General features: G+C 28.6%; 3 protein-coding genes across 4 annotated transcripts; 1 reads left to right on the top strand and 2 right to left on the bottom strand.

Moving 5' to 3' along the window:
• Positions 1-317: 317 nt before the first annotated feature.
• LOC119687212 (probable aconitate hydratase, mitochondrial) lies at positions 318-11,451 on the bottom strand. Its single transcript, XM_038101464.1, has 6 exons — positions 11,272-11,451; positions 2,369-3,100; positions 1,574-2,301; positions 1,335-1,506; positions 771-1,274; positions 318-694 (listed from the first exon to the last, which is right to left on the bottom strand). Exons 1-6 carry the CDS (start codon positions 11,302-11,304, stop codon positions 500-502), a joined length of 2,364 nt encoding a protein of 787 aa, XP_037957392.1. The 5' UTR covers positions 11,305-11,451; the 3' UTR covers positions 318-499.
• Positions 11,452-13,704: 2,253 nt separating this feature from the next.
• LOC119689907 (meiotic nuclear division protein 1 homolog) lies at positions 13,705-18,336 on the top strand. 2 transcript variants are annotated; one of them, XM_038104839.1, is made up of 4 exons: positions 13,705-13,784; positions 17,496-17,744; positions 17,798-18,053; positions 18,120-18,336. In XM_038104839.1, exons 1-4 carry the CDS (start codon positions 13,744-13,746, stop codon positions 18,255-18,257), a joined length of 684 nt encoding a protein of 227 aa, XP_037960767.1. In that variant the 5' UTR covers positions 13,705-13,743; the 3' UTR covers positions 18,258-18,336. The 2 variants fall into 2 exon arrangements, with proteins under 2 accessions (XP_037960767.1, XP_037960768.1); XM_038104840.1 differs by lacking the exon at positions 13,705-13,784 and adding an exon at positions 16,319-16,501.
• LOC119689908 (zinc finger HIT domain-containing protein 1-like) lies at positions 16,507-18,509 on the bottom strand. The gene is made up of 2 exons (XM_038104841.1): positions 18,346-18,509; positions 16,507-17,427 (listed from the first exon to the last, which is right to left on the bottom strand). Exon 2 carries the CDS (start codon positions 17,247-17,249, stop codon positions 16,779-16,781), a length of 471 nt encoding a protein of 156 aa, XP_037960769.1. The 5' UTR covers positions 17,250-17,427; positions 18,346-18,509; the 3' UTR covers positions 16,507-16,778.
• Between the last annotated feature and the right edge of the window lie 232 nt (positions 18,510-18,741).

Here is an 18,741-nt window from a genome sequence, read left to right as displayed (position 1 = left end):
TGCAATTGATAATAATTTCAGTAAAGCACATTTGTGCAATAAAAATATTTTTATATAAAAAAATTAAAATGTAAACCTTTTAACTATTCTCTACTCCCGCTAACATATCCATTATTGTCAAGTGAATTTATTTTTCACAACGAACGACAATTTAAATATTTATATATGTGAATATATTTTTAAATTTTAAATTGTTTATTTTGTTTATTGTTTTAAGTATATCGTAATATTGTTTTTTTCGCGCAATAAATTTAGTAATTTTTTAAAATGTACAATAAAATTATAATAAATAAGTGTTCGATTTTACATAATTTTCGTTAAAATTGTTACAAAAAAAAAAAAAAAACAAAACTAAATTAATATATGACCTGATGATGGCATAGTTGCCTGCTTCGCTATTACAATTAAAAAAGTAAGTATATTTAAACTAAAGTTTCATGACAAGGGACATAACTATACGAAAGGGATAGGGGACATGCATGCATGGGATACAGTAAATTTAGTTAGCTGCAGACAATTGTTTCATGCGATTTAGTGCACTGCCAGCTTGGAACCATTCGATTTGTTGTTCATTCATGGTATGGTTCAATTTGATTTTGTCGACCTTACTGCCGTTCTTAATTTCGCATTCTACTTGTTTACCAGGTGACAAACTCTTTAAACCTAACAGTGAGATTTTACTGGTTGGTTGAACCTGAAACACAAAATTAAATATAAATTTAGTTCATTTCATTTATATTTATATTTCATTTATAAATATATTTATCTACCTTGTCGTAATCAGCAGGATTAGCAAATGTCAATGGCAATAAACCTTGCTTCTTCAAATTTGTTTCATGAATACGGGCGAATGATTTCACAATAATAGCACGACCACCCAAATGACGTGGTTCAAGAGCGGCATGTTCGCGAGATGAGCCCTCACCGTAGTTTTCATCACCAACAGCTATCCATTTAATGCCATTAGCTTTGTAGTCGCGTGCTACATCGGGTACACCACCCCACTCTCCAGTGCGTTGATTTTTGATTTTATTCATTTCATTATTTTCGTAGTTGGTAGCACCAATGAACATGTTGTTTGAGATGTTGTCCAAGTGACCACGATATTTTAGCCAAGGTCCAGCTGCTGAGATGTGATCAGTTGTACACTTTCCTTTGACTTTAATCAAAACAGTTAAATCTTTAAGATCGTTGCCGTCCCATGTATCGAAAGGATCTAACAATTGTAAGCGTTGACTTTTGGGATCAACATCGACTTTTACGCTTTCACCGCTCTAAAAATATTGATGAAAAAATAATGTTTATTTTCAATAAGTATAAATGATGAAACTTACAGCTGGTGGTGCATCATAAGTATCCATGCCAGGATCGAAGCCCTTAGAAGGCAATTCATCACCAAATGGTGCTTTCAATTTAAATTTCTTGCCATCGGAACCTGTAAGTTCATCAGTAAGGGGGTTGAAATCTAAACGACCAGCAATAGAAAGTGCTGTAACCAATTCAGGGCTGCGAAAAATTTCAATAAAATACCATTAAAATACACAATGTAAATATGTATTTTTAAAAAATTTACCTGGTAACGAAAGCATGTGTAGCTGGGTTAGCATCATTACGTCCAGTGAAGTTACGATTGTAAGAGGTAACAATTGTATTTTTGTCACCCTTCTTTATGTCTTTACGATCCCATTGACCGATGCAGGGACCACAAGCGTTGGCCAATACAGTGCCGCCGAATTTGGAAAATACTTCAGATATACCGTCACGTTCAATTGTTGCGCGAATTTGTTCAGAACCGGGTGTGACATTGAATGGAATTTTCGACTTAATACCATGGCTCATAGCATCATTGGCAATGCTAGCACAACGACCCATATCCTCGTATGAAGAGTTGGTGCATGAGCCAATCAATCCTACTTTAATATCAACTGGATAACCATTCTTCTTAGCATTGCCACCCAATTTACTAATAGGATGTGCCAAATCTGGTGTAAATGGGCCGTTAACGTGGGGTTCAAGTTGATCGAGATTGATTTCAATAAGTTCATCATATTCGCAGTTTTTGTCAGGAGATAAAATCTTTTGTTGGAATTTCTTAGCTTCACCAGCAATGCCGGAACGTCCGGTAGATGTTAAGTAAGATGCCATGCGGTCGTTGAATGGAAACACTGAAGTAGTTGCTCCAATTTCAGCACCCATATTACAAATTGTAGCCATACCAGTGCAAGAAATTGAATCAACACCTTTGCCGTGATATTCAATGATAGCACCAGTGCCACCCTTAACAGTTAAAATATCAGCAACCTATTAAATGTTAAAATGTAATATATTAAATATATTGCAAAACAATAAAAAACTCTCTGTTATGTACCTTCAAAATAACGTCTTTAGGTGAAGTCCAACCACTAATCTTGCCAGTTAAATGTACACCAATAACTTTCGGACATTTTAGTTCCCATGGTATGTTTGCCATTACGTCAACGGCATCAGCACCACCAACGCCAATACACAAACCGCCCAAACCACCACCATTGGGTGTATGAGAATCAGTACCAATCATTAAAAGACCGGGGAAAGCATAGTTTTCAAGTATAATTTGATGAATAATACCACTGCCTGGTTTCCAGAAACCTAGACCGTATTTAGCGCATGCGGAAGCCAAAAAATTGTATACCTCCTTGTTTAAATCCTTAGCACGTTTCAAATCTTGTTCACCACCAATTTGAGCTTCAATCAAGTGATCACAATGTACAGTTGATGGAACAGCTACTTTCTTCAATCCTGATGAGATAAATTGCAGTAAAGCCATTTGAGCAGTGGCATCTTGCATAGCAACACGATCAGGACGCAAACGCAGATATGAGGTGCCGCGGGTGATTTCTTGATTCTTTGGATTATCCAAGTGAGAATATAGAATTTTCTCAGATAAAGTCAGAGGGCGATTTAAACGTCCCTTGACAATTTCTAAATTTTTGTTTAATTTGTCGTAAGGCATAAACACATCTGAATCAAATTTGGATAGTGCTACCTTGGAAGCCGTATAGCAGGAGGCATGAAATTGTCGTGATTGTATGTCAATGGCATATTGAGCTGCTTTTCGGCTCTGTAAAAGAAAAATGGTTTAATTAATTTTGGCATAAACAAATATACATAGTTGTTCTTAAACATAATTGCAATTTCTTTTCAGTAAATCATTTCTTTTTTAATACTGGAAATAAATAAAATCCATACAGAAACAAATCTGGTGAATAGGATGGACGTGATAGTACCTGTCAATTAATTTTACTATTGGAATTGGAGACAAATTAGGTTGTAAGTACCAAATTTTTTGTTTTAATTTTATCTTAGTAGTCTGCTTAGATGAATAGACTCTTAGCCTGCTAAGAGGCTAAGATATATAATCTGTCGGATATAATAACCTTTCCTGCCAATGAAATTGCTTTGCATTTTTTGGAACATGTTCATAGAGATTGTAGACTCAAAACATTATAACATTATAATAAAACATTATAGGCTAGGTTTATTTGAGTGGTCGTGAGACACACATAGATCTATTGGTTCATTGTGATACCAGATGAAACACGACCTTTATGTAGATTTGTAATAGGCATTATGTAGGATGTCGATGTTTTTCCGATGCTATGCAACGCTTGAAGCTTCATTTTTGAGTTGTCTTTTAACAACTCAATTTATGTAGTCCTTAGTATGCAGGAAATTAACTGAAGTGAGGTTCTAAAACTATCTATACACGTATATAAGGTAGGTAGGTTGGATTGGCGGCCTTGTTTACCAAGAAAGCCCACTTGAGCACAAATAATGGCCCGTTGTGGTACCACAAGGAAAAAGCGATGTTCGTATATAGACAAGGTGATCAGTATATGACCAAAGCCCAACAGAGAGGCAACGACTCCCCCATTAGGTGAAGGAGAACCAACCTGACAGTTCTATGAATCTAGCTAGGTCCTTCACATTGTAGGATGACAGCTCAGTCAGATCGGTCAGAAAAGGGGCCCCCAAGATTTTTGATCTTCTTCTGGCTAAAGATGGGCACTGACATATGAGATGGAACACAGTTTCCTCCTCGTCCTCAGAGCCACAACCGCGACAAAGGTCATTATAAGGAAGACCCAGTCTCATAGCATGCCTCCCTATTAAGCAATGACCCGTCAGCACCGATACCGTAGTACTGAGCAGATCTCTCTTTAGTTGGAGCAGCTGACCCGTACGGTTTTTATCCAAGTTAGACCAAATCGACCTAGAAATGTGACAACTGGGCTCACTTGCCCATTGTTGCTGAGCAATGCTTGCTATTGCAAGTGGAACGCCAATTTCTAATAAATGAATATCAGGGAGAAGAGCCTCAGTCTTGGCCAGCTCATCCGCCCTACGTATATAAGACAAGAAAGCGATTATAGTTTAATATGTCAAAAGTATATTCTGTTTGATATTTAAAAAATTTTAACTGAATTAACTTTAATCTATAATTTTTATAGACAGAACACATTCTTATTGAGCACATTAGAAAATTCTAAAGCGGAAATAATTAGTAAATTTGTTATTAGATAATTGTGTTTTGAGATCTTAGCCTGATAGAAAAATACTACGCTTTTAAAAATATATACAGATAACATAATTATAATTTATTAATAAATTATTAAATATGTATTAATTAAGCGTAATTAAGAGAGATGTTTACTTTTAATCAAAACGTCTAATTTATTTACAAACCTGAAATGTTTTATTTAAAAAAAATCTAATTTGTGCGATTATACAACATAACACGGTCGTAGATATAGATGGGGGCTTGTCTACAGAAAATACACTCTCCGATGTTTATAAGTTGTGTAGTAATTGTACTATTCATATGCAAGTAATTTAAACTTGTGACAAAGCATTTCAAGTATTTTCTCACGCCTCTTATATACCCCTATACCCCTTATATTTACAATTATATGTCTGTCTCTGTGTTATGCCCAATTAACAAATTATCTTTATATGCCAGCATTTGTGTTGGCCTTATTCCAAAACTTAATAAAAAATAAAGTAAATAAAAAGACAAGTGTATATATATATATATATATATATATTTTTTTTTTTCTTACAAATTAACACTGTTTCGTTAATATAGCATTTGTATAAATATATAAGCCTAAGGTAAATACTAATTTAAACTGACGAAGTACTCACATCCCACAAGTATGCAAATCTAATCACACCAAGTTAGATGACTAGAAAAATAGATTATAGAAGTGTCAAGCTATAATAAAATGAAGGTCAATTAAAATAAACAATTTTTTTTTTCATAAAAATATTTTTTTATGTAAAGTGCACAATTAAAATATAACAGTTTCAATCCTAAAAATAGGGAAAATAATACGAACTTTCTAGAATAAATAAAAAAATTGTAGGAAAAATAGTACTAAGTTTTGTTTTAATTCCTACATAGAGATTATCCAATGTTATGTTATGTTGAGTCTTTTCCCAGTTAATGCATCTGGGCACTTTTACTCTATGATGGCTGGGGGGTTTCTGTAGAATTCCACCCATCTCACTGACTAATTTGAGTATTTCTCATAATCGTCGTGTTTATTCAATGATTGAACTAAGATCTCCGTACCGCCCCATGCGGTTAGTGATTACTTTAAGCTTAGATAGTGCTAAGTAGGGCATACTGTCTGTTTTCGTATATAGCTTCAGAGCTCTGTCCGATGTACACACATATATACGTATAAAGTAATAATTAAATTATAGCAGTTCTAGCGCTGAAATGAGAAATATTCTTGTTGTTGTTGTTGTGATTTGAGTTAGTGCTATTGCGTACTTTTACTCTTTTGTAGCTGTGGGATTTATCCCTGCCCCCACACTAAACTTTAACTATACTAGAATTATTATCATTTATTTATCTTCTAACTGATGATGGACCGTAGATCAGCATATATATATATGATATATGTGATTATCAACATGCCATTGGGCTTATGTTCATATCAAAGATTGCTGTGTAAATGAAGTTGAGAGCATTTGTTGAGGCTGTAGGCGTTTCACTTTAATGTGCTTGGATAATAAGGCATGGGCTTTTGATTCTCATGCTTTTCGTACTTGTTTGTCAAGTTTGCAAAGTTTGTAAGTATAACTTGAACTTATATAAGTTTAAACTTGTAAAAGTTTATTGATCATTCCTCTTATTTACTAGATCTAATACCCATTGATTATTCAAAGGTTTTGTTTTAAAGTTGAAAATTTGGTTAAGAAACAAAATTCAGCTTGTTGTTATTGAACAGTGACTCTAGGACGTAGACCCGGCCGTTCTTGGAATTGATAAAATTTCTGTTAAAGAAAAATATGTTAACTAACACCCACCCCATTGTAGTGGCCAGGTTTTTCCGTCTGAACCCGGATTGATTTCAACTTAAATCTCATATATCTCTAAACCACACATCTTCTCCCTTAATCCCCTCCACCACAACATCAACCATCAACCATTACCCATCTAGATCCTAACCCATATGATTCGTCTTGTAAAACATTTCATGTTATCTGCTTTTAGATAAAAATAGGTTACCACAACAACAACATGATAACTATTATAAATGAATATTTTAATTATCTAAATGCAATACGATAATCAGAGAGACTTTAAATTTTATAGATTGTAACAAACGTATCTCTATAAGACTAGACTAATTGTCTTTTGCAGAACTCTACATTAAATCAAATAAAATTTTAAGGTTAAATAATTTAAAATTCGAAAACACTTCCAAATTAATTAACATAATTAACTGCAGTATATAATAAAGTTTTTTTTTATAATTTCATAATTTCTTATTTATTTGTTATAAAAACTGGATAAATCTTTATGCATTCGCCGTATTATCAGAATAAACGAAAATAAATAAATAGTACTGTTCATGTATATATATATATACATATATGTATGTACTATGTATGTATATAATATAAGAAATACTGCGACATTTATCAAAAACGTAAAACAAGTCACGAGTTTATGTATTAAATAAGAGAAGCAAAAACTAAAATAAACAAACTGGGAATGTCGCAAAAAAGATAAATTTTTTCAGTCAAAGTTAATTTTTGATATATTTTTTTCTTTTTCAAGTAGTTCTATATATATTGTTACTGATAGAGCAGTAACAATACTTCAATACTTAGTTAAAAGATTATATAGTACAAGATTATATAGTAATCTACTACTCAGAAAATGAAATTAATTTATTACGCAGAAGGTTATCATCAAATATTTATATGCGGTTAGAAACAATAGTCAATTTTTGTCAACTAAATTTACAACTAAAGCCCTGCCTTTACTACGAAAGTAAGATCGAGTATTTTCATTAAATAAATTTGCCCAGTGGCTAGATCAACAATCTAGGTTAATCTGGTGGACCCTAAACTAGAGGAAGCTAGATCTTTACATATATATATTGGTATTTCATTTATTATTATTTATTTATTTCTATTTGAGCCCTTTTACGCCTTGACTGGATTATTGTTTATCACTTCATCAGACTAAGCAATAATTGATCTCAGTTCTGCATACCTCCCCGAGGAGCCTGTAACCATTCTGAGATTTGATAACGCGGTGTTGGTTAGTTTGTCAGTTTTCGCAAATAATTTCAGGGCTCAATCTCATTTATTATTGTTTTTACAAATCTAAAGAGTGTTGAAAGATACATTCATGAGCTATCTTTTAACTTCCTGAGTTGTAGAGCAAACACAAATTTTAAAAGCGTGGTGACAACACAAGACCTAAACATACACTCCAAGACTAAACTCAATTTTGAGTTTCTTTTTTTCCCGTTCAACATTTTATCTAATTTTTTCTTTCTATTTGCTATATAGGTAAATATATATTGTTTGATTCTGTTTCCCCAGGTACCAATGTTAAATAGTTATAAAAATCTTAAACTAGTTACAAACTTCAAATAGCCTAAAATGATTCTCATTTTTACAATGATTATTATACAGAACATAAGTTACATTAGGTTTATACCGTTTATACCCCGAAATATTGAACAAGTTTATTGCCACAGACTTAGTATTATAGTGCACAAGACAACATCGTTGTTGTGGCAAATTTGTTTTTTCTTTTGCTACATAGTTGTTGCATTTGAAAAATTACAAAAACAGTTTCCTGTGCTATCCAACTCAGTTCAATTGAATGTATTACGGAGCGAAATAAGAAAATATTATTAATAATTGGCAAATGAATTTCCTATTACGATTAAAAATGTTAAAAGAAAACCTTTTTCTGAATAAGTTTGCAAAAATCTGTTAGTTTTATTGCACAGTGTAATTATATGTTAGTAGGAATATATGAATAAAAATTATTGAATTTAATTATTATATAATTTAATTAAATTATATTATTTAATTTAATTATTTCATTACTTAATTTCATTATTATATTATTCTATTTAATTAATTTATAATTTAATATAATTATTTTATTACTTAATTTAATTGTTATATTAATTCATTTAATTATTTCATTACTTAATTTAATTGTAATATTATTTAATTTAATTATTTTATTATTTAATTTAATTACTATATTATTAAATTTAATTATTATATTATTTTATTTAATTATTATATTATATAATTGAATTATTATACTATTTAATTTAATTATTTAATTTAATTATTATATTATTAAATTTAATTATTATATTATTTAATTGAATTATTATTATATTTGATTTTTGACGAAAGTTTCCATTTCCCTAATAGAAATGATTGGTTTAATGAAGAGGTATTGAATTGAATTTTTGGTTGACCTGATACAGCTCTTATGGATATTGGCACATTTTATTATTATATTATTTAATTTAATTATTATAATTTAAAAGCTGAATAGCAATTAGCTAAAAGCATAGTTTGTAACTATTTTTTGGTCAGTATTTCAGACCACCAATGTCTCTATCCGTTATACTAATATATATATTTATATATAATATATATCGTATATATATCAATATTCACCATTGAAGAATGAATGGTCTCTTCAAATTCATTAACTGAACTAATGTTGATAATTCATATTTTTCATTCATGAATTCATTATCAGCAATAAAATATATTTTACCTAGCAAATAATTAAATTCACTTGAATTAGAACCAGTAAAGTTAGTGCTGAACTGGCTTAATGAAATCGCAACATAGGTTGTTGAGTAATAACGGTAATTATACGGGTACTTGCTGGTGTTATCGCGTAATATTGGATTGACAACGACAATAAAAACTGAACAAATGAAAGAAATTAAAAAAAAAGAATCTACGTAACCAAAATACTAACTAGTGAACAGTTTCGGTAGAGTTTACGATAAGAAACCCGATAACATTGGCTAAGGCTAAATACTGGAAATATTTTTAACTATATAACGACCCAATCTCGGTATACCGTACACAGAAAATTCCCATAATAAAAGTGACTATAAATTTCAAGCTGATAATAACCTTTACAATCTATGGCTTTGCTATTTATACTCAAAATCTTGTGACCAATATAAAAACCGCTTCACTTATCAAAAAAATCAATTTTGAAATACTTTAAGTGAATAAGAACTGTTAATGCCTGATAAAAATGACAACGGATCGGAAGAATTGGAAGCTACTTATGAGAAACTGATAATAATGTTTGTTATTATTTTATACCAAAAGTTATTTTTTATAGTTTAATTTACTTATTTATTTGTGAAATTTTTAATATACTCGTATACTTAAAAAAATAATAATTATTTTGTTTAATAGTTTATTTACGATATATCTTCAGTGATATTAAGTAAACTTTTATTTAGAATTAGATTATTTAACAACAGAGCTTAAGTTCCATTGAACTTAGAATAAGTGGACATATAATTATAGTCTTCTATGTGATAGGCTTATAAGGTGGTGTCTTTTCAATCTTATAAACCCATCCGTTTTATCGACTAAACTACTTACTACAAATGGCTTCAGTCAGTCTTTAAGTGATTCTTCAGTCTATAATGGTATTTTGTTGTGGTGTTTATAAGTATGGTATTTATAAATTTCTCGACAACAACGAAAATATGAATGTATCTCAGTTGTTTATGATATCATTATAAGGTTTTGGATATATGACTATGTATAATTTTAATACTAGGTAGCGTTAAAATTGATTTCAATAGGTTCACAAGGTACTGCTTCCCTTAAGCATTTATTACATATGTATAATGAAATTATATATATAAAGAGACGGCTTTAACTCAAAGACTTGATTCACTCTTCATCTATGTCAATACCCAGCTTACGCCCTCTAATTGTTTTGTAATTCTTTTATCTTGTCTGTTCTATAGATTTTCGTGGGTTAGAATAACATCAACAAAAACCTAATGTAATTGTTTAATTAGAATAAACAAAATATATAAGATTAATGGCCGGCAGACGGCGAAAATGCCATATCTGTAAGCTTTATATATATAATATAATTATTATAAATTTCTATCTAATACAACATATTTAAAATAAAGTAAAATAAAGCTAAAATACTACTGCTATAAGATTAATAAAATATTCAAATATTTTTAAAATTATGTAGATTTATGTAAGCATACATATGGGCTTCTCTCAAGCAGTTCCTATTGTAGGAGCAATTTTATAATAATAATACGAACATTTATATAAGCTTTTCATATTGATATATAATAGTTAGAAATATTTTATATACAAATTAATCACCTATTAAGTCATAAATATTTAAATGTTACCAACAATGTGTTAACGATCCCATCGTCAAGCAATTGGGTCACTTAAGAAGCCTCTCGAAACGTCTGTGTTATCACATAATATATGTTGATTTGCACAGACAAGCAGTAATTAAAAAATATATAAACAATTTTATAGCAATTAATTGAAATATAAGAATTTTCGTGTCGGCAGCAACGCATTCAGAGCAGAAATATTTAATAAGCTACTGCCTTACGTCTTCACTACTACCATTTAAAGTGAGAATAAAGATACAATGCGCAAGAATACGTACGTCCACTTGGTTAGGTAACAATTTATACCATCAATTGAGGTTAGAATTGTGCTATAAAAAATGTATAGAATTTTTGGCAATAGCCGGAAAATTTTTAAGAGAACTATACGAATATGATAAATATTTGCCGAACCGTTCCAGCGTTTTGTTTATTATTTAACTAAACAATATTACTTGGCACATTTGACAAACACACAAACAGACAGTTTCCACTGTGTGAACCTTTTAATATTTAGCACATTCCTGAGACTTACCTGCGTATGCAAAAATCTCACAGTTGCGGCCATTTTTTGTTGTTTAAAATTTTTTTGTATTAAACGAAATACGATTTCGGTTTATATTAAATAATTGTTTTATAATCAATATATTAAATTTATAATTAATAGCACTCGCATTTATCTTCAGCCTTCTCAGCTGGAAGATTTCAATACTGACTGAATTCCTAAATTTCCCATAATGTTGAATTTCACATTATATATATATAATGAGGGAAATTATTTCACCGCCACTTTCAAAAAACACCACAATGCCATCTTGTGATGAATTGTAATTTAGCATTGACACACACCAATATGAGGAAGTACATATTTTCTGGAAAATTATAATCAAGGTGTATATAAAAAGACAGTGAAAAAAGAAAATAAGTAAAACAAAAAGAATATAATATAAATAATAAAATAAAAAAAATATAACATGAAAAAAATATAAAAAAAAATATACTAAGAAAAACAAAATAAAAATAATATAATATGAATAATAAAATAAAAAAGTAAAATATGAAAATAAAATAAAAAAACTATGATAAAAAAATATGAAAAAAATAAAACAAAATGCAACAAATCAAAAAAATATGAAGATAAAAAACAAACAAACGAATATAAAATAAAAAACTATAAAATAAACAAAATAAAAAAAAGTAATAAGAAACAAATGATTAATGAAAAATCGTTAAATATAATTAAACTAAATTTAAAAAATATGGAATATTAAATAAAATAAAATAATCATACAAAAAAAAAAAAACAAAAGTTAAAGATAATAAAATGACAAGAAAATTAAACAGAAGAAAAGATAAAATAAATTAAAATAAAATAAAAGAAAACAAACCATAAGATAGTAAAACAAAAAATAAAATAAGGAGAATATAAAATAAAAATAAAAATATAATATTATAGAAATAGAAATATAAAATAAAAGAAATATAAAACTAAATAAAAAGAATACAAAATTTAATTAAAATATTACAAAAAAGAAAATAAAATAAAAAATAAATTAGAAAAAACAAAATAAGTTAAAAGAAAATGAACGAAAATGAAAAAAATAGAAAAAAAAGTAAAATAAAAGAATATAAAATAAAATGAAAAAAAAGCATAAAATAAAAAAAAGTTAAGTAGGAAAACATAAAATGAAAAGAATATAAAACTAAATAAAAATAATATAAATAAGAAAATTTAATTAAAAATTAAATAAAATAAAATAAAATAAAATAAAAGAAATAAAACAAAGTAAAAAGAAGATGAAATAAATAAAAGTAAAAGAAAATGAAACAAATAAAACGAATGAAGTAAATGAAGTAATTTTAAAAAATTAAAATAAAAACATTGAATAATTGAATAGGAACAACATAAATTAAAAAAAAATAATATAAAATAAAATAGAAAACAAATAAAGCAAAAAAAAAATCTGAATAAAATGAAAAAAGCATGAAATATAAAGAACATAAAATAAAAAGAAACTAAAGTAAAAAGAACCTTAAAATAAAACGACAATAAAACAAATACAACGTTGAATAAAAATAATACAAAATAAAATAAAAAGAAGATGCAATAAAAAGAAAATAAAATAATATAAAATGAAAATAAGAATATCATTAAATTATTTTAAAATATTATAGAAAAATTTTTGTTTTTTTTTTATATCGATTTAAATTATAAAACAATTAAAAAAATTGTATAACTTTTTTTAGGACTTTTTTTTCTTTTTTTCTTACAACAAAATATATTACACATTTTCTTCATATATATAATGTAATTAATTTAAATTAAAAATATTATAAATTTAATGAAATAATAATTTTTAAATAACAATGATCTGAAAAAAATATATATTAATATATAATAAATTGTTTATTAAGAATGGTAATTGCATAATATTAAATAAAATTACGTCAATTATAAAATAGCTCACATTTTAATAATTTAAAAAAATAATAAAATAAATCTGGAGAGTACAAATTGGGACAATTGTTGAGAATATCTTCTTTATATATTGCTACAAAATAGTTTAAAATTAAGAAACTAGTATTTGATAGAATTTATTTATCAAATATTCTCTTATTTAAAAATCTATGAATTTATGCATTTGCAGTCAAAATTTTGATTCAAATTTTTGATCGAAAAAATTATTTATAATTTTGTATTAATATTGTATCTTGGCACTGGGTGTTAGATATATAAGAATAATGTGAAAAGTTGATTAATCTTTTAATAAAGCAAATCAAAGTCAATTACTAATTTATATTTATGTCTGTCCGTCCATCAATTCGATATAATATAAATTAACAATTGTTCGGCTTACAATTGTTATGTTAATTTTTTAATTTAAATTATTGTTAAATCCAATGGAAAGATCCAATAAATAAATAAGTCTATAAATTTTCTTTGTTACCTTGAAGGTTTTATTAGATAAATAAATATATAAAAAATTATAGTGATAGCTCTATGTAAATGGAAATGAAACTGCCTTTAAGAGAATCATCCATTAAAAAGTAAGTACTTTGTATAAAAATTATGAACTGGGAACTAGGAACATTGCACTATTAAGCGTGTTGTCTGTTTATGAGACCGTTCGCTTAACAGAGGTTTTACTGTATATACAAATATGATATTAAATTTGGTAATCAATAACAATATTTTAAAATATTAAACACTTAATACTACATTAATTATGAAATGGAAGATTACTCCCACAAATGCATAAATTTGATCCATGCAAAAACACAAATCTAACAGACGATAGAAATCGCAATGCAATGGATGGTGCTCACAGATGAGAAATCTTAAAGGTTACACGTCTATTTTGTCTTGCAGTGGGTGCTCCGAAATAAAAACTAAAGGTTTTAATTTTAAAATGGTTGCTTTTTTTTAGAAAAAATTACAAAAGTCAATTTCGATCAAAAAAAAAGCTACCAAGGGGGAATCGCTATACTCTTACTAATATGTAGAAGTGCTACTTACATATGTAGATCTAACAAATCTAAAAATACTCGTGATCTTCGGAAACCAAAGTTAAGTTATTAAAAGAGTTTGATAAATGCGCTAAGAAAAAATTAACGTTGTATAGTAATTTATATAGTAAATATACACTACTATATATACTACTACATAGTTATGGTAATTTCTATATAAAATACAGTTCGATAGCTAGTCTGTTATCTGCTAGTCTGCTTGTTAGATAGATATTGATATTTTCATTTAGCAACAAAATCTGCCATCAACTATACACAAATAAATAAAAAACTTTTTATTAGATGCTCCCTCAACATTCTTGGGTGTATAAAAAATAAATCCTTATACGATACTGAATACCCAAAGATGGAAACTCATCCTTTTGATAGCAGAAACTAATTAAATTCATCCAATAAGTTCATCTGCATTGAAAATATCCAAGAAAGGTATGTAGATATTTTTAATGTCATTTCTGAATATAAACTTAGTACCGATGAGACTTTAAATTAGAACGATGATGATACTGTCGATATCACATCCGTTAATTTTTTTTTTTTCTCTCCATGAGCTGCCCTATCTGCAGCTCTTCTCTCCATGACATCGCTCATCTGTTCTTCTGTCCTATCACTCACACAATTGGTCTATAGAGCCACCCAATTGAAGTGGACAGGTTTCTCCGGCTGGGTCCAGGCTAACATTCAGTTTCAGCGCACTCACCCAATCCTTCTCATTCTCTACCCCACTTCATCTCCACCAACCACTACCTACCAACTTCAGTACTCATGTACATGAGTCTTGTATATCCTTTCATGTTATCTGCTTACAGGTCCCAGCGGGTCCCAACAACAACAGTTTGTTTGTGGCTTTCAAGTCCAAATGGTCAAATTTAAAACCCAATAGTTTAAAAACTTAGTTTATATATTCATATATATGTAGTAAAAAAAACTGTTCAAAGCAGCTGGCTCAGTAAAATCCATTGTCAAATAAGTGTGCTCGGGAAAACGAAATTTTTTCAAAAGATATCATCACTAATAATTATATGCAAAACGAAGGTTTATTCTAAGTTTTTAAATATATTGAACTAAAAATTATATTTTTGAATTATTTTTGCTCTTTTTTTACATGTAATGTTTTACAGATACGGAAAATTAGAACATCTTAGAAATTGAAATTATTAGAAAAAGCAATGGTTCCAATTTATGAGCGTCTACTGTACAGAAGAAAGAATGCTTACAGTAAGAATGCCATTTGGCATGTTATTTCTTATATATCCATAAAACAAGTTCCTGAGTACAAAAATAATCCTGATGCTCTAACTTATTCCTTTCATTTTCGAAAAGGATTATTCCTTTCTTCGATTACCAGAAAAAAAAAGCACGTTAGTGAGAAATTAATAATAAACTGAGCAGAAAAGGTCTTAGAACCCGAGCTTTAATTCTTTAACAATTTATTACAGACAATAACAATACAGACAGACAATAAGTACAAAATCTTCAAAGAAATTTATTACTAATATAGAATAATATTATTATTGAGTCACTGCGATGTTAATAAATTATTATGCATACAGTGTAAGAGACTTACCAGTTTTATACCTCCGTCAAGAATCACACATTGCTGTAACTTTTCCGATAAGCTTAGAGTACTTTTGATGACCCAATGTTCTTAAATTTGTTGTGAGTTTCTGATAAATCTAAAATAGTTGTACCTTTTTTCCTGAAGGATGTACTGTCGAAACGATAATAATGGTGTTACTTATGAACAGTGTTATTAGTTTTCAGTATTTTTTTAAAAAATTTAAAATTTATTAATTTATATCACTAATATATTAATATTAATTTAAATAAATATTTCTTAAATGATAAATTAATTTCAAACAATTGCATTATTTAAAGTTTTATTTCATATTACAATTTGAATCCATGTATGACAAAAATATAAACAAATACAAACAAATTTCAATAAATGTATAAAATAGTATGTAGCTATGAATAAATTTGCATATATATTTAGTTTCGTCATAATTTCACAAAAATGAATAAAAATATATAATTAAAAAAATGAATTTATATGTTTTGATAATTTACATCTAAAAATATTTCATTAAAACTAATTGACAGTAGTTGTAGACGATAGATGGCAGTTCTGACACATACATATGTTTTTGATACATTTGAAAGGGAAATTGTTGGGATTTCTTTTTTAATAATAGCGCCAAGTTTCTTATTTTAATTTATTTGCAAAATAAAAGAAGTTTGTGAGTAAAAATTTGAAAGTATTTACTTTAATATTGAAATATAAAAGAAGACGTTGAAAGTTACGTATTATTCTCCGACTTAAATACTTTGCAAGAACTTTATTTGAGTGCAACATTTTTATACATTGTTTTAGACTGCAGTTCCTAGTAATGTACGGATTGTATTAATACATTCACTAATACATTTGTTGCTTTTCTGTATTATTTTAATTAACTTCACTTATTTTGTCAACATATGTTAGGAATCTTGTACGATAGCATAAAGTAAACATTATACTTAGACAGTCCATTTGAGGCAACGCGTTTCTTGATGAATCTTCATGCAAGGGATACAGCAGTAACGAGTGCCGCAAGCAGTACAGGTATAATTAGAAAAATAACCACACACAGCGCAGAATTTACGCTGTGGAGTAGATGGTTCTGGTGCTATAGCTTGTATATAAATAGGAGTCTCATCACCGCAACGCTGTTTTTCTTCATCAAGTAGCTGTTGAAAATTTTTTGGATATTTAAGACGAAAAGCTTCAAAGGCTTTGTTGCGTTTCTTCCTCTCCTTTAGTTTCTTACCATTATCCTGGAACTTGGGTATTTTCTTGGACATGACTAAGTCACCATGTGGATCAGAGTGATAATTATCTTTTTCCAAAGCCTCCAGCTGTTTCTGAAGGCGTAGTTTGCGTGTGGCGTCATCAATTACACGTTTTTTTGTTGATTCTCTAATACGGTTGGATATATCGCGGGTGGTCATCTTAACTGATGAGTTAAAAAGATTTTGTTTTGCAAACTATTTTTTTGTCAGCAGTCATATATACATGAGTTTGAAGATTTTTAATTGATAATAATTGTTTATGTTTTGGGTAATAAAATTGTAGTACAACGTTAAAGGTATATCGACATACTAGGACAATTCTTTCATAGCAGGAGCACTGCAAAATATAAAAAAACAAATACAATTTAGAACAACTTGAATAAAATGTTTTATATTTCTTTACAGCATAAACGAACCAAGAAAAAAAATGTCAAAACGCAAGGCATTAAGTGCTGAAGAAAAATCTGTAAAAATGTTGGAAATCTTCCATGAGAGCAGCAGCGTTTTTCAATTAAAAGAGTTGGAGCGCATAGCTCCTAAAGAAAAGCACATTGTGGTTCAATCAGTTAAGAGTACATTAGAGGAATTGGTAAATAATGGACAAGTACATAGTGAAAAAATAGCTGGCAGTATTTATTATTGGTCATTCCCCAGGTATGAATGCATCTAGCATTTCGCCAGAAAAAATTTATCATTTTTTTTTATAGCGAAAATTTCAACACAATAAAAAATCAATTAAAAGAAAAGGAAGCAATTTTAAGTAAATTGCTTAATAAAATTGAAATAGCAACTGAGCAATTGCAAAGTAGCACAAATGCATTGGAGAATAGTGCAGATACTGACACATTACAAACTAAAATCGCAACATTAAAAAAGGATAAAATTGAACTTGAAAAGCTCTGCGCGGCTGCAATCGCAGATTACGACCACAACGACATTACACAGAAGGCAAATAGTCACAAGGTTATCATGCACTTTTTAATTATTAGTTAGAATTCACTAACATTATTTATAATTTGTTTTACATAGGCACTTTCGGAAGCTGTGAATCGCTGGACCGACAACATTTTCAATGTCAAGATGTGGTGTAAACGCAAATTCGACAAGCAAGGCAGTGAACTGGATAAAGCGTTTGGTATTCCCGAAGATTTAGATTATATGTCTTAATTTTATTTTGTTTATGCCAGGTGTAAAATCATTTTAACTTAAATCTTGTCGTCAAGCAAATTGTTGCATTAAAAAATTAATTGTTTACCTTTTGACTAGCACTCTTTTTACAGTATTTTACATAGTAAAGTATGTATTATATCACTCCACATAATAAGTAATTAGGTAAAAATATTTGTTACTTATTAAAATTATTACATTATGCCAGTAAAAATAAATTTTGCTGGGCTTGTCAATTTATTTCTTTATGTTTTGTCAATTGTATGTTGTTCACAATAGTAAAAACTTTAACATCCACAATGTTTGGAAGTAATTCCTATCAAGAATCATATATTATATGTTGTATACTAGTACTGTTAATTAATAAATTCATTTTTGCTATTAATCAGATGATAAACGAACATAATTTAAGCTGGTATTGAAGCCTATGTATTTCTTCAAACATTGCAATGAGTTCCCATGCAATTGTGTTAAAAATTACATT

Source organism: Teleopsis dalmanni, chromosome X, assembly GCF_002237135.1.
Source record: "Teleopsis dalmanni isolate 2A chromosome X, ASM223713v2, whole genome shotgun sequence".
Lineage (NCBI taxonomy): Eukaryota > Metazoa > Arthropoda > Insecta > Diptera > Diopsidae > Teleopsis > Teleopsis dalmanni.
The sequence above is the reverse complement of the archived record's forward strand: the minus strand, read 5'-3'. Positions and strand labels throughout refer to the sequence as shown.

Bases quoted from the DNA above. Each gene is read 5' to 3' on its own strand.
- LOC119689907 (XM_038104839.1), top strand. From the start codon at position 13,744: ATGGAAATGAAACTGCCTTTAAGAGAATCATCCATTAAAAA. The intron at 17,745-17,797 runs GTATGAATGCAT...TTTTTTTTATAG, and splicing joins TATTATTGGTCATTCCCCAG to CGAAAATTTCAACACAATAA. The intron at 18,054-18,119 runs GTTATCATGCAC...TGTTTTACATAG, and splicing joins AGAAGGCAAATAGTCACAAG to GCACTTTCGGAAGCTGTGAA.
- LOC119687212 (XM_038101464.1), bottom strand. From the start codon at position 11,304: ATGGCCGCAACTGTGAGATTTTTGCATACGCAG. The intron at 1,507-1,573 runs GTAAATTTTTTA...AATTTTTCGCAG, and splicing joins ACACATGCTTTCGTTACCAG to CCCTGAATTGGTTACAGCAC. The intron at 1,275-1,334 runs GTAAGTTTCATC...CAATATTTTTAG, and splicing joins CTTATGATGCACCACCAGCT to AGCGGTGAAAGCGTAAAAGT.
- LOC119689908 (XM_038104841.1), bottom strand. From the start codon at position 17,249: ATGACCACCCGCGATATATCCAACCGTATTAGAGAATCAACAAAAAAA.